Source organism: Nomascus leucogenys, chromosome 4 (assembly GCF_006542625.1).
Source record: "Nomascus leucogenys isolate Asia chromosome 4, Asia_NLE_v1, whole genome shotgun sequence".
Classification (NCBI taxonomy): Eukaryota; Metazoa; Chordata; class Mammalia; order Primates; family Hylobatidae; genus Nomascus; species Nomascus leucogenys.
In genome coordinates, this window is record NC_044384.1 from 83185447 (window position 1) to 83207709 (window position 22263).

At 48.3% G+C, this 22263-nt stretch overlaps 1 protein-coding gene across 1 annotated transcript in view; it reads right to left on the reverse strand.

Moving 5' to 3' along the window:
• Nucleotides 1-21590, reverse strand: part of PLAAT3 (phospholipase A and acyltransferase 3) — a 39512-nt gene extending 17922 nt beyond the window's left edge. Inside the window, exons 1-3 of the mRNA XM_012499239.2 lie at nucleotides 21484-21590; nucleotides 21100-21168; nucleotides 4871-4973 (exon numbers count right to left, since the gene is read on the reverse strand). Of these exons, the coding sequence (XP_012354693.1) occupies nucleotides 4871-4973; nucleotides 21100-21114 (118 nt within the window). The 5' untranslated portion in view covers nucleotides 21115-21168; nucleotides 21484-21590. The remainder of the gene's footprint in view (nucleotides 1-4870; nucleotides 4974-21099; nucleotides 21169-21483) is intronic.
• Between the last annotated feature and the right edge of the window lie 673 nt (nucleotides 21591-22263).

Below are 22263 nucleotides of genomic sequence, written 5' to 3' on the forward strand. Positions count from 1 at the left end.
CCTGTCCTCAAGCAATTCCCATGCTACTGAGAAGATGCTGACAATGAACAAATACACAAAATAAGATACTTTCAGGTACCAACAGACACTATGGAAAGACAGAGTGGAGTGACATGGCAAGGATGACCAGGAGAGGCTGCCGTAGATCAGGTTGGGGAGGCCACCCCAAGGAAAAGGCGTCTGAGCTGAGGCTTGAATGATGAAGCATCTAGAGCAGAAGGAACAGCAGGAACGAAGTCTGCAGGGAGGACAGAGCTTGGCATGCCAAGAGGCAGCAAGGAGGTCAACATTGCTGGAGTCTAGAGACCGGGCAGGGGAGAGGAGAAAGACGAGGCCCAAAGACACAGACCAGGCCAGACCAGGCCGGGTCCTACAGGCCACAGCATAGACTTTAATGTTTTGTTTTGGTTTGGTTTTGGTTTGGTTTTGGTTTGTTTTTTTGAGACGGGGTTTCACTCTGTCACCCAGGCTGGAGTGCAGTAGTGCAGTCTTGGCTCACTGCAGCCTCTGCCTCCTGCTCATGCATCAGCCTCCAAGTAGATAGGACTACAGTGGCGCGTCACCATGCCCGACTAATTTTTGTATTTTTAATAGAGACAGGGTTTCGCCATGTTGGCCAGGCTGGTCTCAAACTCCTGATCTCAGGTGATTCACCCACCTCGGCCTCCCAAACTACTGGGATTACAGGCATGAGCCACCGCACCTGGCCCTTGATTTACACTTTCAAACAATCACACCACCTGCCCATGAATGAGGAACTAGCCGTGAGTGGCAAGAGGCAGAGAGACCAGCCAGAAGTGGCAGTACCACCAGGAGAGGGAGGGTGGTCACTCATACCAGGGTGCTGCAGTGGGAATGGTAAGAAGTGGTCAGAGCTGGGGTCTGTTTCAGAGAGAAAGCCAACAGGATTCCCCGATAGATTAGACATGGGTTGGAAGGAATAGAGAATGACTCCTAGGCTTTAGGCCTGAGCAGCTGAATGGTGTCTTCCACTGGAGCCTCCCATTTGGGGCAGATCAAGTTCAAGATGCCAGGTAGACACTCAAGTGGAGTTACCAAGTAGTCAAGAGGTTATGCAAGTCTGAAGCTGAAGGGGGATCTAAATTGAGAGTTTGAGCTTAGGAGACATTGACAAATAGAAGGTATTGGAAGCTACGGAATCCAATGAGGTCACCTGAGCTTGATTTAGGGAAATGGGAGAGGAGGAGGAGGAGCCCACACAAGAGACCAAAAAAGAAGGGCCCAGCAGGAGAGGAAGAAAGTCAGGTGCCAGGTGCGGAGCAGGAAGGTCACTCACGTCAAACGCTGCTGAGAAGCCAAGTCAGCTGTGATGGGACTTGGCTTTGAGCTTTGGCAAGATGTGGAAGCTTTTTCCTACCCTTGAGAACTGCTCCAGCAGGGGGTCAAAAAAAGGGAGTCTGAGAGCAAAACTCCGTCTCAAAAAAAGAAAAAGAAAAAAGAAAGTGTGGGTATAGGGGATGGAAGGCAGAATGGGAAGCGAGGAACCAGAGGTGGCCAGGCAGACAAAGCTGTAATGAGATCTGCTCTGTGGGGCGTTAAGCAGAGAAGGATGTGAGGCCGGGCGTTTGTTTGATCAATGGGAGATATTACAGCTGTCTCTATGTCAATACAAATGATCCAATTGAAAGGGAGAAGATGACAATACAGAAGGCGGTGGTGAATTTGAGGAGCAAAGTGCTTATGAAAGGAAGAGGAGGAGGTGGGGGTACATGGGTAAAGGGCTCAGGGTGAGGAAGATGACATCTACTCTGGTTACTTCTGATAGGGTGAGGCCACTAGTTAGAATTAAAGGGATATGCAAAAGACATGTTCAAGGGCCGGGTGCGGTGACTCATGCCTGTAATCCCAGCACTTTGGGAGGCCGAGGCAGGCAGATCACTTGAGGTCAGGAGTTGGAGACCAGCCTGGCCAACATGGTGAAATCCCATCTCTACTAAAAATACAAAAATTAGCTGGGCACGGTGGGGCGTGCCTGTAATACCAGCTATTCCGGAGGCTGAGGCAGGAGACTCGCTTAAACCTGGGAGGTGGAGGTTGCAGTGAGCCGAGATCATGCCACTGCACTCCAGTCTGGGCCACAGAGCAAGGCTCTGTCTCGAAAAAAAAAAAAAAAAAAAAAAGAGTGTCTATAACAGCTCTGTTCATAGCAGTCAAAACCTGCAATGAGTCTGATGTCAGAAAAATGGATGCTAAATTGTGGCACATTCATATAACAGAAAATACACAGCAGTCAAAAAGAACTCCTGCCACTCACAGCAGCATGGATGACTCACATGGGCATGATGTTGGCTAAAAGAAGCCAGACACAAAAGAGCACGGGCAGTGTGATACCTCTTCCATGAAGTTCTAGAACAGGCAAAACTCATCTATGGCAGGAAAAGCTAGAATGATGGTTGCCTGAGCGAGGGGTGGGGAGGGGATATTGTAGAAGCACGAGAGAGCCTTTCAGGGTAAGTGGCACAATGGGAATGTTCTAGATGTGGATCTGGGGCACTGTTACATGGATGGATTTTTTTTAATTCACTGACTGTATACTTTACTATGCTTGTACATTTTACAATATTTATGTTATACCCCAGTTTAAGTTAAAGCCTTAAGAGAAGGGTGAGGATTTCTCACAAGAGTCCTCCAAGTTAAGTATTCACATCCTCAGTTTTCGAAAAAGGAAATCAAGGCTGAAGAATGGAAACTGGATTCATAACCAACTCTCTCTGCCCAAACACCTGCACTCTTCCCAGGAGCTTTACGCTTAAGAGTTGAGTGTGTTGCGGCCGGGTGCGGTGGCTCACGCCTGTAATCCCAGCACTTTGGGAGGCCGAGGCAGGCGGATCACGAGGTCAGGAGATCAAGACCATCCTGGCTAACACGGTGAAACCCCGTCTCTGCTAAAAATACAAAAAATTAGCTGGGCGTGGTGCCAGGTGCCTATACTCCCAGCTACTCTGGAGGCTGAGGCAGGAGAATGGCGTGAACCCGGGAGGCAGAGCTTGCAGTGAGCCAAGATCGCGCCACTGCACTCCAGCCTGGGTGACAGAGTGAGACTCTGTCAAAAAAAAAAAAAAAAAAAAAAGAGTTGAGTGTGTTGCATACAAAGTCACAGCATAAAAAACACATCAAAACAGAGCTTCCTCCTCAGACGCCACCTCGATCCCTCTAAAGCAGCGGTCCACCAGGGACTGGTTTTGTGGAAGACAATTTTTCCATGGACTCAGCAGGGGGGAGGGATGGTTTGGGATGATTCAAGCACAGGACATTTATTGTGCACTTTACTTCTATTATTATTATTACATTGTAATATATAATGAAATAATCATACAACTGACCATAATGCAGAATCAGTAGGAGCCCTGAGCTTGTTTTCCTGCAACTAGATGGTCCTTTCTGGGGTGATGGGTGACAGTGACAGATCATCAGGCATTAGCTTCTCATAAGGAGTGATATGGTTTGGCTCTGTATCCCCACCCAAATCTCATGTCTAACTGTAATCCCCACGTGTCAGAGGAGGAACTATATGGGAGGTGATTGAATCATGAGCGAGATTTCCCTCATGTTGTTCTCCTGATAATGAGTGTGTTCTCACAAGATCTGATGGTTTAAAAGTGTGGCACTCCAGACGCGGTGGTTCCTGCCTGTAATCCCAGCACTTTGGGAGGCTGAGGCAGGTGGATCTCCTGAGGTCCAGAGTTCAAAACCAGCCTGACCAATATGATGAAAATCCATCTCTACTAAAAATAGCAAAATTAGTTGGGTGTGGTGACAGGTGCCTGTAATCCCAGCTACTCGGGAGGCTGAGATAGGAGAATCACTTGAACCTGGAAGGTGGAGTTTCTAGTGAGCCGAGATTGTGCCATGGCACTCCAGCCTGGACAACAACAGCGAAACTCCATCTAAAAAATAAAAAAAAAGTGTGGCACTCCCCTGCCTCCTGCCACCATATAAGACCTGCCTCGCTTCCCCTTCACCTTCTGCCACAATGGTAAATTTCCTGAGGCCTCCCCAGCCATGCAGAACTGTGAGTCAATTAAACCTCTTTCTGAAGGGCCAGGCACAGTGGCTCACGCCTGCAATCGCAGCACTTTGGGAGGCCGAGGCAGGTGGATCACGAGGTCAGGAGATCGAGACCATCCTGGCTAACACGGTGAAACCCCATCTCTACTAAAAATACAAAAAATTAGCCAGGCATGGTGGCATGTGCCTGTAGTCCCAGCTACTCGGGAGGCTGAGGCAGGAGAATGGCGTAAACCCGGGAGGCGGAGCTTGCAGCAAGCCGAGATCGCACCACTCCACTCCAGCCTGGGCGACAGAGCAAGACTCTGTCTCAAAAAAAAAAAAATGTCTTTTCTTTGTAAATTACCCAGTCTTGGGTAGTTCTTTATAGCAGTGTGAAAACAGACTAATACAAGGAGTGTGCAACCTAGATCCCTTGCATGTGCAGTTCACACTAGGGTTCATGCTCCTATGAGAATCTAATGCCGCTGCTGATCTGACAGGAGGTGGAGCTCAGGCAGTAATACAAGCGATGGGGAGCAGCTGCAAATACGGATGAAGTTTCGCTTGCTTGCCCACCACTCACCTCCTGCTCTGGAGCCCAGTTTCTAACCAGTACCAGTCCATGGCCTGGAGGTTGTGGACCCCTGCTCTAAAGAACCCCCTGAGGTTCCCGGGAGCAGACCTTGAAAACCAGTGCCCCACACCAAACTGCCCCACATCGAACTTCTTATAACACTCAGAGACAACTGCCAGTTGGGAAGCAAGAAGAATGTTGGGATCACCTGTTACCCACAGTTCCTCATCCCCTCTCTTCCCAGCCCCTGGGTCCCATCACAGCAGAGGTCCTATGTGTTCTTACTTGGAGGGGCCAGGTGAACCACATATCCATCGCCAACGTAGATGGCCCAGTGTCTGTAGAAAGGGCGAAAAATCTCAATCAGGTCTCCAGGCTTAGGCTCTGGCTGCAAAACCAAGAACAGGGCTATTAGAGGCAGCATGAGATCATGGAAATGGGGCAGGGCTTAGTGAGGAAGGTGCAGCTGAGTGGTCCCCAGCTATCAGCTCAGCAGAACATATGTCCTGAGCCCTGCTCTGCCAGGTCCAATGCCAGTCCAACTTCACAAGCTTGTGACCCAGACCTGCAGGCACCATGGGCCTGCCCTTCTACCAATACAAATTGCCAGGTGCAAACCTAAAAGCTTTCTTCATGAGCTGGAGTCTCTGCCTTATTATTTCTAGGAATATTATTTATTGAACTCTCACTCTGAGCCAAGCACTCCACTCCGTGTTTTACAAGATGGCTCAATGAATCCACACAATCATCCAATGATGAACCCCATTTTATGGATGAGGAAATCAAGGCATAGAAATGCAAAAGAATTTGTGCAAAGACATATAGCTCATGAGTGACTTGGCCAGGACTGAACGCCCAGCTGGCTGATTCCCAGCCCAGTCTGACCATCGGGAAACACCACCAGTTATATGACTAGAGCTGCCCACCTGGGGTCCATGCCAGAGGCTGCCAGATCTGGAGGGCATCCCATAGACACTCCCCAACACCTGGCCTGGGCCTAATGGAGAATTGGCGTCAGTCTCCAGCAGTAATGTCCCCCGGCTGCTCAGCCTGATGCTAAGGTGTGCGTGTTCACAATGAGCGAGTATGTGTGTGAGGGTGGATGTGTGAGTGTGAGACTACGTGTGAGTGTGAGTGTGCGTATATGAGAAGGTGAAGGTAGGGAGGGTGCAGCAAATGCACTCACCCTGTTAGGGGAGCACAGAGCAGAGTTTGAGAAAACTTCAGAGAGGTTCAAGATCGCGTCCATTCAACATTATCCACATCCCAGCATCAGACCCTGCACTAAGTGCTGGGGGAGGGGGAGTTCCGATTCTCACCAGAATCAGGGTAATGACCTTCTCTGGTCCAGGCCAACCTTTAAACCCCTTTAATGAGCAAAGAAATTAACCTTTTAGAACACCTAGAGAAAGACATCAGAGGCTGGTTCTGGCCCCTCATCTTTTGCTGGAGTCTTCGGCTACAGTCAGGGATAAACTGCCCTCAGCACAGTGAAGATATAGGGTAGGGGCTCTGGCTTGCTTGCATATAGGGGCAGATCCACAGGGCTCTGCCCACATCTCACCACCAAGCTTGGTGGGCCTACCAGAGACATTCCATCAAGGATAAGGGATGGGGAGGACTCATCCTTGGATGACCTCTCCTGGGCACAAATGATGGGCAGTGGGTAACAGCCAATCACAACTCTACAATGTCTATGAAGGAGGGTCAAGGGCCAGTTTGCTTGTTATTTCACAGAAACATTAAAACTACAAACAGGTAGCATATGTGGCAGGGAATTTTACAGATAAATCATATTATTTTGTTGCAGTAAATATAATTTCTTTTCCAAAATAGAGGGCACCCAGTTCTTACTGAGAGCCTATTTCAGAACAATGGACAATGGTCACGATTTATGAATCCCATTGTTTTCCAGGGGAAAAAAAGAGTATTAATTGTTTGGTCAGACTTTAGGGATTCAAGAATCTGCAAAAACGAATTTAAACAGGGATCTCCTTAAACAGAAAAGGACATAAAGACTAGGCGGTTTCCCATCCTTGAGGGAGGCTGCAGGTTGGAAAAGGAGATGGTGTGGACGTCAGTAAGACCATGTTGAATAATAAGCAGCCGGCGGTGCGCAGAGCCAAAGAGTTCACCTGCTCCACATAAATACCAACGAGAGGAGCCCTCGCATAGAACATGCTGCCTTTTGTTTTTCTTTCTTTTTGAGACGGGATCTCACTCTGTTGCCCAGGCTGGAGTGCAGTGGCATAATCGCAGCTCAGTGCAGCCTCAACCTCCCCAGGCTCAGATCATCTTCTCACCTCAGCATCCCAAATAGTTGGGAGCACAGGTGCACACCAGGCTAATTTTTACATATTTTTAGTAGAGATAGGGCTTTGCCTTGTTGCCCAGGCTGGTCTCAAACTCCTGGGCTCGAGGGATCCTCCCACCTGGGCCTCCCAAAGTGCTGGGATTACAGGCGTGTGCCATCGCACCTGGCCCCATGCTGCATTTTTTGAAACAGAAGTTATTACAATGACAAAAAATAATTTAAAATATTATAATGGCTCAGGCAGAAAAAGTATTCCGTTATCTACAAAGGAAGAGTGAAAAAGTCATACCCAAAAAGCCACATACTGTATGATTCCATCTATGTCATTCCAGAGCAGGCATAACTATACCACAGAAAAGTGATCCATGATTGTCACAGGGGTTGAGGAGAGGGACTGACTAGCAAGAGGCATGAGGGAATTTGAGGGGTAAAATTTCTATACTCTTCTACATCTTTGTTGTTTTTGTTTTGTTGAAACAGAGTCTCACTCTGTTGCCGAGGCTGGAGTGCAATGGCACGATCTCAGCTCACTGCAACCTCCGCCTCCCGGGTTCAAGCGATTCTCCTGCCTCAGCCTCCCAAGTAGCTGGGGCTACGGGCGTGTGCCACCATGCCTGGCTAATTTTTTGTATTTTTAGTAGAGACGGGGTTTTGCCACGTTGGCCAGGCTGGTCTTGAACTCCCAACCTCAGGTAATCCACCCGCCTCAGTCTCCCAAAATTCTGGGATTACAGGCATGAGCCACCATACCCGGCCTACTCTTCTACATCCTAATTGTGGCAACCATCCTGCAATTACATGTGTTTGTTAAGACACACAGAAGTAAACACTGAAAGGGTAAATTATAACTTAATTTTTTTAAGAAACTAAATTTTAAAAATAAATAAAAATTAAACAAAAAAAAAAAATTTTTTTTTTTTTTTGAGACAGAGTCTCACTCTGTTGCCCAGGCTGGAATGCAGTGGTGCAATCTCAGCTCACTGCAAGCTCCGCCTCCCAGGTTCATGCCATTCTCCCACCTCAGCCTCCCGAGTAGGTGGGACTACAGGCACCCGCCACCACACCCAGCTAATTTTTTGTATTTTTAGTAGAGACGGGGTTTCACCGTGTTAGCCAGGATGCTCCCGATCTCCTGACCTCGTGATCCGCCAGCCTGGGTGACAGAGCAAGACTCCGTCTCAAAAAATAATAATAATAAATAAATTTTAAATATTTATTTACAGTTTAGAAGGAAAAAAGCTGTAATTTTTTTTTTTGACACTCAGCCAAGCTGCCTATTCTTTGTAAGGGCAAGAGATACATGTTCCCAAGCTCAACACATAATTATGCTCAAGCTCAACACATAATCTCACTCAAGACAACTTATTTTTGAAAACGAAGTAAGACAGTGGGCTCACCTATGGAGCCCTACACACTGGTTAGGAGCAAGGGCTCAATGTTCACTTGGCAACTTGGACATCTTTAAAAGACACTGATAAGTGAAAAAATGGGGATGAGCTCTGTAACAAAACACCACTTACATAAATTAAAGATACACGGCCAGATGCAGTGGCTCACGCCTGTAATCCCAACACTTTGGGAGGCCAAGGTGGGTGGATCACCTGAGGTCAGGAGTTCAAGACCAGGCTGGCCAACATGGTGAAGCCCTGCCTCTACCAAAAATAAAAAAAATTAGCCAGATGTGGTGGCGTACGCCAGTAATCCCAGCTACTCGAGAGGCTGAGACTGGAGAATTGCTTGAACCCAGGAGGTGGTAGGGGTTGCAGTGAGCAGAGATTGCACCATTGCATTCCAGCCTGGGTGACAAGAGTGAAACTCTGTCTCAAAAAAAAAAAAAAAAAAAAGGAGGCCAGGCACAGTGGCTCATGCCTGTAATCTCAGCACTTTGGGAGGCCGAGGCAGGCAGATCACGTGAAGTCAGAAGTTTGAGACCAGCCTGGCCAATATGGTGAAACCCCCCGGTCTCTACTAAAAATACAAAAATTAGCCAGGCATGGTGGTGCACACCTGTAATACCAGCTACTTGGGAGGCTGAGGCAGGAGAATCATTTGAACCCAGGAGGTGGAGGTTGCAGTGAGCCAAGATCGCACCACTGCCCTCCAGCCTGGGTGACAGTGAAACTCTGTCTCAAAAAAAAAAAAAAGATGATTAAAGGGAACAAATAAACACACAAGAGAGGGGGGTCTTCTAGGGACCAGCAAGGACAGGGTGCTATGAACTGAGGATATGAATAATTCACCTCTACCACTAAGATCCACCTAGAAAAACAAGTACTTAACATTATACACATCACCCATCTCAGCTGAATCAAAACTAAGAATCCAAAAACTCGTGTTCTAAATTTATTAGTATGAAAACTGCAGTTCATGGGCCAAATTTGGACCTCTGCCTGTTTTCATACGGCCTGCCTGCAAGCTAAGAATGGTTTGTGAAAGAGTAAAGGCAGACCCAGAGCATGCCAAACGCAGTCAAGAGATCTTTTTTAGCATAGTCAGGTCAGGTCGCGCAGAGAGAGTGCTATTGGGATGGGATATTTATATCCCTTAGGGCTACGTGGGTATCGATTATTGGGTCTGGGGGGCGGGCTTGGGGATGAGCGGGGGGAGCAGGAGGTGTTATTTTCTTATTGGGTCTTTCTTGGCGGGTTTAACATTGCGTCAGGTGTGGAGAGGGAGGAAGAACCCGGAACTGTCGCCATCTTGTGGTACCTTACGTGTCTGCGCCACCCAACAGTTTATACATTTTTTTTTTTTAATGCTTGGGGGAAAAGTCAAAGGAGGAATAGTATTTTGTGACACATGAAAATTATATGAAATTCAAATTTCAGTGTCCATAATGCTTGAGTGGAACATCGCCAGCCTCATACATTCACATTGTGTCTACCCGGGTTCCTCTACAACAGCAGGGTTGAATAGTTGTGACAGAGACCATATAGCCTGCAAGATCTAAAATGTTTACTATGATGGCCGGGCGCAGTGGCTCATGCCTGTAATCCTAGCAGTTTGGGAGGCCAAGGCAGGCAGATCACTTGAGGTCAGGAGTTCGAGATCAGCCTGGCCAACTTGGTGAAACACTGTCTCTACTAAAAATACAAAAATTAGCCACGCCTGGTGGCCGGCACCCGTAGTCCCAGCTACTCAGGAGGCTGAAGCAGGCAGAATCGCTTGAACCCAAAGGCGGAGGTTGCAGTGAGCTGAGATCACACCATTGCACTCCAGCCTGGGCGACAGAGCAAGACTCTATCTAAAAAAATAAATAAAATAATAAAATGTTTACTATCTGCCCATTTACAGCAAAAGTTTGCCAACCCCTATTGTAAAAGAACCTACATTGATTCCAGGAATGCTACTGCACTGCCTTGTCAGGTAGTTCTCTGTTCCAGGATCAAGGTCAGGGCCAGCAGAGTGCCTGAGAAGGGAACTGCCTCCTCCAAGGCAAAGTTCAGGGGAACCCCATCCCACACAGTGACCAAGGCTCTCCCACACAGCTCACGCAACAACAATGGCAGAGTTGAGACTCTGCACCCACGGGATTTCAGAACAAAAAGCCTTTATCTCTCCACAAAAGCAGTGTTACCAAGAGCTGCATAGCAACCATTTTCCTTAGCAAGCAAACTGCGGAGCAATTTCTGGTCTCTGAAATTCACATTGAAAAAAACAACCTGGATGCCGGGCTTAATACCCAGGTAACGGGGTTGATCTGTGTGCAGCAAACCACCATGGCACACTTTTACGTTTGTAACAAACCTGCACATCCTGCACGTGTACCCTGAAACTTAAAATAAAAGTTGAAGGAAAAAAAAGAAAAGAAAAAACAACCCTAACAACCATCAATAAGGACTAGTTAAGTAAATTATCCTACATCCACACACACACACACACAGAGACATTAGACAGAGCAAGGTGAATTTACATGAGCGGGCATGGAAATATTGAGAAAAGCAAGTTGAAAGACGTCATTATTCCATTGTTGCTTAAAGTAATTTTTAGGCCAGGCGCAGTGGCTCACGCCTGTAATCCCAGCACTTTGGGAGGCCAAGGTGGGTGGATCACTTGGGGTTAGGAGTTTGAAACCAGCCTGGCCAACATAGCAAAACCCTGTCTCTACTGAAAATACAAAAATTAGCTGGGCATAGTGGCACATGCCTGTAGTCCCATCCACTCGAGAAGCTGAGGCAAGAGAATCACTTGAACCTGGGAGGTGGAGGTTGCAGTGAGCTGAGATCACGCCACTGCACTCCAGCCTTTTTCAATATAATATATATATAATAGACTTTTTTATACATTTATACATAAAACGTATTATACACTACATATGAGCTAAGGAAAATAACCAAGCTGTTATATATTACATACACAACAGTGGGTGGTTGGGATTCAGGAACTTTTATATTTCATGCTATATTATTTTATTGTTTGAATTTTCATTAATATGAATTATTTTGACAATAAAAATGTTAAAAAGTATTTAAAGGGGAAAAAACACTCATGTTGATGGACTTGCAGTTTTTAAGTTGGGAAATGTAGATATTGTCTGTTGCCAAACCTCATGAAACTGCCTCTCAATTGAAGGTATTAATTTTCTTTTTAATTATATTCTAGGCCGGGCGCAGTGGCTCACACCTGTAATCCCAGCACTTTGGGAGGCCAAGGAAGGTGGATCACTTGAAGTCAGGAGTTTGAGACCAGCCTGGCCAACATGGTGAAACTCTGTCTCTACAAAAAATACAAAAATTAGCCAGGCATGGTGGTACATGCCTGTAGTCCTAGCTACTCAGGAGGCTGAGGCTGGACAATCGCTTGAACCTGAGAAGTGGAGCTTGCAGTGAGCCCACACGGTGCCATTGCAACTCCAATCTAGGCAACAGAGCGAGACTGTCTCAAAAAAAAAAAAAAAAAAGTATTTTCTAGTTTTCTAAAATGTTTAAATAAGCATGTGTTCATTTTAGAAGCAGAAATCGAGCTAAGACTTGACAGAATCAGTGGTAATCCATACCGTCACTATCATGTAAAAATAGCAAAACAGACACAAGCAAAGACTAGAAAGCGCTATAGCGATATCCTAATGGACATTCCCTCTGGGTTCTGGGTGCTGGCGCTAAGCGTGGTTTTGTGATAATTTTTGCTTCCTTCTATTTTTCTATATATTCCAGGTCTTCTGCAGTGAGCATGTTTAAGTTTACAGCATGCTTCTCAACATTTTATCATGAAAAATTTTCAAACGTTCAAAATCGAGGCCGGGTGCAGTGGCTCACGCCTTGTAATCCTAGCACTTTGGGAAGCCAAGGTGGGTGGATCACCTGAGGTCAGGAGTGCAAGACGAGCCTGGCCAACATGGTAAAACCCCATCTCTATTAAAAATACAAAAAAAATTAGCTGGGCATGGTGGAGGGCGCCTGTAATCTCAGCTACCCGGGAGGCTGAGGCAGGAGAATCGCTTAAACTCGGGAGGCAGAGGTTGCAGTGAGCCAAGATCACGCCATTGCACTCCAGCCTGGGCGACAAGAGCGAGACTCTGTCTCAAAAAACAAAACAAAACAAAGTTAAAATAAGTTTTTAAATGAACGTCTGTATACCTGCCACACAGATTGTGCAATTATGTGACTGTATTTGCTTCATCACAAACATGTCCATCTATTCATTCCCTCTGTCCAGTGCCTTTTTTTTGTTTTTTGTTTTTGTTTTTGTTGTTGGTTTTTTGTTGTTTTGTTTTGTTTTGTTTTGTTTTTGAGACGGAGTCTCACTCTGTCGCCCAGGCTGGAGTGCAGTGGCACCATCTCAGCTCCCTGCAAGCTCCGCCTCCCAGGTTCACGCCGTTCACCTGCCTCACCCTCCCAAGTAGCTGGGACTACAGGGGCCCGCCACCACGCCCGGCTAATTTTTTGTATTTTTAGTAGAGACGGCATTTCACCATGTTAGCCAAGATGGTCTCGATCTCCTGACCTCATGATCCACCCGCCTTAGACTCCCAAGGTGCTGGGATTACAGACGTGAGCCACCGCTCCCAGCCCTTTGTTTGTTTGTTTAATTTAAGAACTAACGCACTGAAGGAGTCCCAGGCGATGTCAGGGCAATGACAACACAGCCGACCCGCGCTCAGTGCTCAAGTTCACGGCGTTCCTGACTCCAAGCCTGCAGCCTTGATCCGCAGCTGTGGTTCTCAGACCTGAGCCTGCACCAATTACAGAAGAGGGGGTTGCTAACATGCAGGATCACTATAGCTTTTTGGCAATTCCCCTCCTCCACCATCAAGGGCGCGGTGTAAGTGCGGTGTAAGCACCCCTGGAGAATCCCTTCACCTTGGGAGGAAGCCCACCTCTGCTTTCCAGAGCCTAGAAACCCATACACTGGCTGAGCTCTGCGCCCGGCACCAATCTAGGCACCTAGGCTCTGTGACCAGGGCGTGGAGCTTTTGTTCAGTAGCAGGAGACAAAAGGTTTAAAAAAAAATACCTTAGTAGGCCGGCGCGGTGGCTCACGCCTGTAATCCCAACACGTTGGGAGGCCGAAGCGGGTGGATCACCTGAGGTCAGGAGTTCAAGACCAGCCTGGCCAACATGGCAAAACCCTGTCTCTACTAAAAACAAAAACAAAAAAAAAAAAAAACCTTAGTAAATAAGTAAATAATCTAGAATATGAGAAGAGATCCCAAACCAACAGAAAGAAAGAAAAAGCAGAGCGGAGCAGGGTCGGAGCTGAGCGCTGGTGGGGTGGGGGCAGGGGGTGCAATAGGAATTAGAAGGTCAGGGAGACTCCTGCTGGAGGCGGCCCCGCCCAGAGGAGGCCGGAGATGAGCCCTGCAGATGGCTAACACCTCCGGCAGGGGGAGCAGCCGAGCAAAGGCCCCAGCGGGGCGCGTGTCTGAGCAACAGCCAGGAGGCCAGCGAGGACGGAGTAGGCGTGCGGGGAGGGCAGAGGGTGGGAAGCGGGGGTGGAACAGAGGGTCCAAGAAGAGCAGCCGGGCCGGCAGGCAACGCAGCACCTGACAGCACTACGCCTTTGCCTCTGTCACTGGCAGGGGCCACTGCCAAGTTTAGAACCCAGGAGACTCAGGATCCAACTTGGGTTTTAAAAGTGTCCCTCTGGCTGCTGTGTTGAGAAGAGATGAGATGTAGGGTGCAAGGAGGAGGTGGGAGCCTGCTAGGAGAAAACTGCAGGGAGGGGGGATCCGGGCATGAGTAGTAATGGATGCTGGATCTCCTTTGAACCTGCAGCTCACCGACTGTGCTGATGGAATGAGGTGGGGTGTGAAGGAAAGAGGAGTCAGATGACTCCAAGGTGTCTGGACAAAGCAACTGGGAGGTGGGATGGGGCTGTTTAGAGACAGAGTAGGCTGGGGGAGAACCGGGCACTCACGCTGGGCAGCGGGTATCCCAACCAGAGGCGGGGACACGGCGCACACATCAGTATGGAGCTCGGGATCATGGTTTAGAATGAGGATTATCTGTGATCCTTATGAGATCAGCTCCTACTGAGAGTTGGAGGCAAAAGCCTGGCTGAAATGTGTTTGAGAGAATGGGGACACAGTGGCATGTGCCTGTAGTCCCAGCTACTCAGGAGGCTGAGGCTGGAGGACCACTTGAGCCAGGAGTTCAAGGCCAGCCTGGGAAACATGTGAGACCCCATCTCTAAAATTTAAAAATAATAATAATAATAAAGAAAAGAAAGAGAGAGAATGGGAGAAGATGAGCTGGAGGTGATGTCAAAGAGAGCACCTGAGCACCTGAGATTTTTGTCTCGGTCCTGAAAGATGAGGGAAACTTGTATGTGGTAGAGGCATAATTTAAACCCAGATCTAAGGACATTCAAATCCTACACACTGTGCTGCAATCATAGAAGCTGGTGGGGAGGAAGTGGCCTTTAAGGAGATGTATGGAGACAGGCAAGCAGGAGATAAGAAGGAGGCGGGAGGAGAGGGCAGGCAGGGCAGGGGCTTCCACTGTAGTGAATGGGAATCTCAAGGTGCTTTTGGGGTTTGGTCAGAAGCAGGGTCCCTGGGGTGGAGCCCAAGCCTGGTATTTTTTTTTAAAGTTCCCAGTTGGGCCGGGTGTGGTGGCTCTCGCGTGTAATCTCAGCACTTTGGGAGGCCGAGGCGGGCGGATCACAAGGTCAGGAGATCGAGACCATCTTGGCTAACACGGTGAAACCCCGTCTCTACTAAAAATACAAACAATTAGTCAGGCGTAGTGGCACGTGCCTGTAGTCCCAGCTACTCAGGAGGCTGAGGCAGGAGAATCGCTTGAACCCGGGAGGCAGAGGTCACAGTGAGCCGAGATCGTGCCACTGCACTCCAGCCTGGGCGACAGAGCAAGACTCTGTCTCAAATAAATAAATTAATTAAATAAAATAAAGTTCCCAGGTGATTCTACTGTGTAGCCTGGAGCCAGACCACAGGAGAAGGGTTGTCTAAAAGGGAGAGGGGGGGAGACTGAAGAGTTGGGTTGAGATGGGCAGTCATGCCTCATTTCACAGGTGGGGAAACTGGAGCTAAGGGAGGTGACGTCACCTGCCCAGAGCAGCCTAAAAGTGGCAACCAGCCTCTTCCTCGCCCCTGCAAAAGAGAAAGAAGACAGCCCCACCCTACAGTGGACTTTACCTCTCTCCAATCAAGGTCCCTCCAGATGCGCCCATGCAACTCTCACTCAGTCCAAGACCCCCGGCTCTGGCACTGTGCGGGACCAGGGAGGACAGTGAGGATGCTTTCAGAATACTTTTTAACCCAAGGGTTGAAACAAAACAAAAAGAATGTTTTTCTTTCACTCAAGGCTATGCAGGAAGCATTCCAATCCACCTACGTGCCATTTGTCTCATCAGAGTTTGAGGGTTTGGGGTTGTTTATGACATATTTCAGGACTACAAAAAATACAGAAAGTGGGATAAAGAGCATGAGTGCTCTGTTTTTAAATCAAGATGGATTTAATTTTCAGAAACAGCATAGCGATTACACACTTGGGGGCTCTGTGTTCAAATCTAAGCTCTGCTACTTACTAACTATAGAGTCTGGCCAAGTTACCTAATTACTCCTAGCCTCAGTTTCCTCAGCTGTAAAATGGGGATAGGTACAGCGCCTGATTTGTGGGATTATCCTGAGGATCAACGGAGTTAATACCTAAAAATCACTCAGTAAATAGGGCTTGATAACATAGGAGCCATTCACTAACCGGCAGCTTTTACTGCCACCATTCCCCAGGATGTTGTCATTATTTTTGATTTGGAAAGGTCACAGACAGCTCTGGGACCAGGTGGAGACACTGTGGAGGCTGTGAAACCCAGAATGAAATGAATTCTCCATGTTCCCAAAACTACATTCTGTGGTGAGTGTGGAAACCCCTAAACTCACCCCCTTCACTTCTGACGCCCTGGGGGAAAAGCCTGTGATAAATGGAAAGGCTGAAGTCCAAGGTGGGTACTGAGAAAAGACTTCCCAGTTGGGAGTTTTGGTGCCAAGGTTTTAGGAAAAGAAAAATCCCATGAGGAGCTAGGTCTCTATTTTCTGAGGCTGCATTCCCAGAAACAGGGCCCAGCCCACCCCTGGGGGCCTCAACTGAGCCCCTCTGTACTCTATTGCTGTGTGATCTCCAAGGATCACTTCACCTTTTTGAGCTTCTCTGGTAAACAGGGCTAAGACCCATCTGGCAGGGTTTGTGTAAAGAATCATTGAAATAATGAAAGTGAAAACTGTAAAAGCACTTATGCCTACGAGGGTGTTGAGACTCCATGCCGCAGGCTGGGTGAGGACAGGGAGGAGAAGGAGGAGGCCTGGCTGCCCAGATTCCCAGCCTCAGGCACAGAGAGAAGGAGGCGGAGGGATGAACAGCAGCTGGACTGACACATTACACTTTCCCTTATTGCCACCCTGTGCCCAGGCCTCTTAGCAAGTGGGGGAAAGATACTGGCAGCTCTGGCAGGCAGCAGGCCCAGCCTCAGCAGCCCAAAGGTTATAAACATCCTGGAAAAGGAAGCAAAACTCATCCACCCTCCCAGGCTTTGACCGCCAGGCCCAGGCCTATTCTCCTACAGGGCAAACCTCACCTTCTGGTGAGTCAGCACTGCCCCTCTACTCACCCCCACCGCTACCACCCAAGCACTACTGGGGGTTTTCACCTGTTACCTGGAATCCTTATAAGAGCCCCATGTTACCAATCGGGAAACTGAGCTCAGAGATGGGAATTAACTTCCCTAAGGTCTCGGAGCTTCCCAAAAAGCAGCACCAGGATTCCGCAGCAGATCTGCCTGAGCTTAAAGGTGTGGTTCTTCCCACCACACCAAGTAATTCACTCCAAGGTACTGACATTCAACAACTGTGCTCCCATGGCAAAACTGGCCTCTGCCTCACTGCACTCTCGGCCTGAAATGCCCTTTTGCCGTTCACCTGGAAGATTCCTACTCATCCCTCGAGATGGGCTCAACATGTCCACTCCTCAATGCATCCCCTGATGCCTCAGCAAAGCGAGTTGCTGCTGCCTCCACAGCCAAGACATAGCCCTATTATTGGATGACTCATTGTTAAGCCTAGCCTGTGGGAATAAGCGATCAATTTCCTTGCCCAGCCTGCCAGCATTCCAAGGACCAGAATTCCGTCTAATTCACCATTATCCAGCCTGGCACTGACAATGTTCTCAGCAGAGGTGTATGGCGGAGGGATGCACGGCTTCCTCCTCCAGCCCCTCTCAGCCTGTGGCTGAATAGGGATGAAACCCTGGAAGGCCTGAAGCCCCAACTGCTATTTAAGAAGGGTCATCTTCTCTTCTTCTCTCCTCTCCCCTTTGCACCTTAACTAGTTCCACAGAGATCCATCAGAACATCAAGCAAACTCAGATCACAGAGCAGTCAGTGATGGAGTCTAGACTCAGAGAACAGGGAAGGCCTATCAATTTCCTTATATTATGGAGCCTCAGTTTCACTTTGGGGTTTCATTTCCTTGGCAGCAGCTGCTCAACAAGCCACAGATTCAAGGATGGCGCAGGTGGAGGACGGAAGGGAAAGGCTCCCCGCCCACTCATTCTAGCAAATTTGGAACACAGAGAGGAGAGAAATAATCACAGCAGGAGGCATCACAGGCTGAACTAAAGGACTCAGGAAACTGTGGACACAGCCTCTTCCATCCCCCAGGAGGCTCCTGGGGGCTGCTGCAACAACAACTAACATAAAAGCCCTAAAAGCCCACAGTGGGGAGCCAGGATGTTCTTCCCCACTGAAGACAAATAGGAGCAGGATTTCTGTAGAGGATAGTTTTGTTTAGAGTGTTTTGTTGTTTTGTTTTGTTTTGTTTTTTGTTTTTTTGTTTTGTTTTGTTTTGTTTCTGCAGGGTCTCGCTCTGTCACCCAGGCTGGAGTGCAGTGGTGCAATCTCGGCTCACTGCAGCCTTGACCTCCTGGGCTCAAGTGATCTACCCACCTTGGCCTCTCAAAGTGCTGCAATTACAGACATGAACCACCACATCTGGCCCAAAGGGAATTTTAAAACAATAATAAAACCTATCAAAAGTCGGTCTGCCTTTTATTACTACCATGTGCTGGCCATTTTAAACAATGTCAGTGATAAAATACCACTCCCCCAAAAAATGTCTTATTCGCCTAAATTCTAATTGCTGCAGTTACCATTGAGATTTAATCATATACATGTGAGCCTCCAATTAGTACATTTTTATTTATTATCCTTCTAAAACTTTTGTCTTCTACAAGTTAAATCAGAGAACACGCAGTTATCAGTTCCTGAAACACACAGACTCAGCCATAAGTTCTGTTTCAGCAATCAGTTCCTAAAGGCTCAGAATAATTTGAACTCCATTTATACAGTTTATGTAGCCAATCTCCGTGGTCCTGCGTTTTCCTGTGTTTAAACATAAAACAGCCTGTCTCCCAGTGCCAAAAGAAACTAAAAGAATGATGTTTGAAAGCCTGGGTGATTTTCATCATTTCTAAAGCAATGCATTAAATAAATGTCAAGGTTCACTATCACTCAGCCATTTTCTCTGATTTTTGCAGAAGAAAAACTTGGGGAATTTTGCCAAATATAATTGAAAGGTATGATGGGCCAGGCGCGGTGGCTCATGCCTGTAATCCCAGCACTTTGGGAGGCCGAGGCGGGCAGATCACCTGAGGTCAGGGGTTCGAGACCAGCCTGACCAACATGGAGAAACCCCGTCTCTACTAAAAATACAAAATTAGCCGGGCGCGGTGGTGCATGCCTGTAATCCCAGCTACTTGGGCGGCTGAAGCAGAAGAATCGCTTGAACCCAGGAGGTGGAGGTTGCAGTGAGCCGAGATCACGCCATTGCACTCCAGCCTGGACAACAAGAGTGAAACTCCATCTCAAAAAAAAAGAAAGTATGATGAACTGTCTAGTGAAGATTTTGTTGTTGTTTTGTTTTTAGAGATGGGGCCTTGCTATATTACCCAGGGTAGTTTCAAACTCCTAGGCTCAAGTGATCCTCCCACCTTGGCCTCCCCAAGTGCTGGAATTACAGTAATGAACCATTGCACCCAGCCTATCTTAGTGAAAATGTCTAAAAAGGAGATATTTAAGCTGCTAGAACTGATTAAAGAAAAAAAGACTTAGGCAGTACTGCAATGTCTGGAATTTATTATGAAATGGGATTTTTATAAATCTCTGCCAAACTAATCCTAATGGTTAAGGCTTTTTTCCTTTGTCTCTCTAGTTTTATATGAAAGCAGCTTTTGAAATTAAAATTAATAAAAAGTGTTCTTCAATCAACTGGGAGCAAAGATGGACTAGTAGATATAGCTCCCCTGAATACTGACCATGAATATGCAAAGATTGATTTTGACAATGTCATGGACAACTTTTCAGAAGTTTCAAAAACAGAAATTGTAGTGTTACTATTATTCATCTCTGATACCATCCTACATCTAAGAATAAGTTTTTCCTTTTTTCAAAAATACATTAATGTGATTAAAACCTACTAATCCATTTCTTTTTCCTGCTTTTGTACTATCATATTTACTTTATTTTTCATTTTTCATTTTTTTACTCTCATGATTACATATATAAGGTTTTTACTGTCATGATTACATATACGAGGTTCCATAAAAGAAAATGTTCACTGTGTTTCTTTCTGGACATTATTACTATTCATCGAATGATTATTGCTAAAAAATAATGTAATCAGGGAATGATATTAAAAAGTGACCACTCCAGGTGTCAAACAAACATGCCAGATACACCCTGACACCAGGCAAAACTCTTTAATATGGACTGAGATAATAACAACAGTGAATTATGGTTGAGCACTCAAAATGTGCGCTGGGCATTGTTCTGGGCACTTCCTGAGTATTAAGTGATATAATCTTCACTCTGCGGCCGGGCACGGTGGCTCACGCCTGTAATCCCAGCACTTTGCGAGACCGAGGCGGGCGGATCACGAGGTCAGGAAGTCAAGACCATCCTGGCTAACACGGTGAAACCCCGTCTCCACTAAAAATACAAAAAATTAGCCAGGCGTGGGGGCACGTGCCTGTACTCCCAGCTACTCGGTAGGCTGAGGTAGGAGAATCGCTTGAACCCGAGAGGCGGAGGTGGCATTGAGCCGAGATCACTGCAGCCAGGCTGCACTCCAGCCTGGGTGACAGAGCGAGACTCCATCTCAAAAAAAAATAAATAAATAAAAATTAAAAATATAAATAAATAAAACCTTCACTCTGGGAAACAGTGGATTTGAACTTGATCAGGGTCTCACAGCCAGATGCTCAACACTAGGAGGGTCCACCTCCAAATCCCATCCTCTGAATCCCTCTGCTGCGGTCCTGCCAGGCGGAAGGGGGGCAGTCGCCAAGCACAGTTACGCTGGGAGTCCGCTGGCAGGACTGGTCATGGGATGAGTCAGCTGACATAGCCCCCAAGGCCTGTCCCGCTGTCCGGGTGTGGCTCTAGAGGGCAGCGCCAGACTTCTGCGGACAGACCTGCCCCCTGGCCACCTCTCTCCTGAGGGTCCCTCCTTCCGCTGGGCGCGTTTCAGGCAGGGCGCCCCCACACCGGCCCCGGAAGGACGCGCCGCGACAACTCTAACAGGTGCGCGCCGACCCGCAGCTGACACCGATGCCTCGCAGCTGACAGAGGTGTGGGCCCCACATCCTCTAGGCTTCTCTCTCGGAAGCAGTAATTCAGGCTCCGAGACAACTCCGAGTCCCCACTAACGGAGGTTCCCAGCCCCACCCACCCCAGCCCCGCCCTGCACTTACAATGGGCGCACGCATCTTCCCTCGCGGTGTGGACCCTCAAGGCCAGGCTTGATTTCGCTGCGTAGATGTCTGAGGAGGGGTGGCAGGGATTTATTGTCATTAACAGGAAACTGCGTCTCCAGACCCCAGGAGACTGCGGCCTCTGTTGGGCAGGGCGTGCGAGGCGCGCCTCGGACCCCGGGAACAACCACCTAGCTCCCTTTAACAACTTTCTCGCCGGGGCCCAGCGGGCGCCCAGGAGGCTGCAGCTGCCAGCGGGCGGCTCTGCAGGCTAATCTCCACCCGCCCCACCCAATTTCATCTCTTCCTCGCGGACGGGGAGAAGCATCCCAGGCACCTCGCCCGGCCTTATCGCACCCTTCCGGGAAGACCCGCTCCACCCACCTGGCGGTCTCGGAGGCAGCACTGCAGCCCCAGCAATTGGACCTGGTCTAATGGCCGCGGTGGCCAGGCCAGCGTGAGGTCACCCGGCCCCTCCCCGCGCCGCCGGCTAATGAGAGCCTCGCAGAACGCCCGGCCCCGGCCCCGGCGACTGCAGGACGCCCGCGCCCCCGGCACCGCCTCTTTCCGCCTCGCCCATGCCCTGCGCGCCCAGCATCCAGGAGTCGCACATACTCGACCTCTGCACACACATGACACTGCGGGGCCATGATCGGTTTACTTTCGCCTTCACTCAGGAATGGGCTTATAGTTTAAAAACTGAAGGAGTTAAAAATATATCACCATGGGCGGGGTGCGGTGGCTCACGCCTGTAATCTGAGCACTTTGGGAGGCCGAGGCGGGCAGATCACGAGGTCAAGGGCTCGAGACCATGCTGGCTAACACGATGAAACCCCGTCTCTACTAAAAATGCAAAAAATTAGCCGGGCGTGGAGGCGTGCGCCTGTAGTCCCAGCTACTCGGGAGGCGAGGCAGGAGAATCACTTGAGCCCGGGAGGCGGGGGTTGCAGTGAGCCGAGATCGCGCCACCGCACTCCAGCCTGGGCAACAAAGCGAAACTCAGTATCAAAAAAAAAAAAAAAGTGTATATATATATATACACCACCATGGCATATTGGCTGTTTTCAGTTAAAGGCATTTAAAAATCAGCAGGTGCAAGAAGACTCCTTTTTTTTTTTTTTTTTTTTTTTTTTTTTTTTTTTTTTGAGATGGAGTCACCCTGTC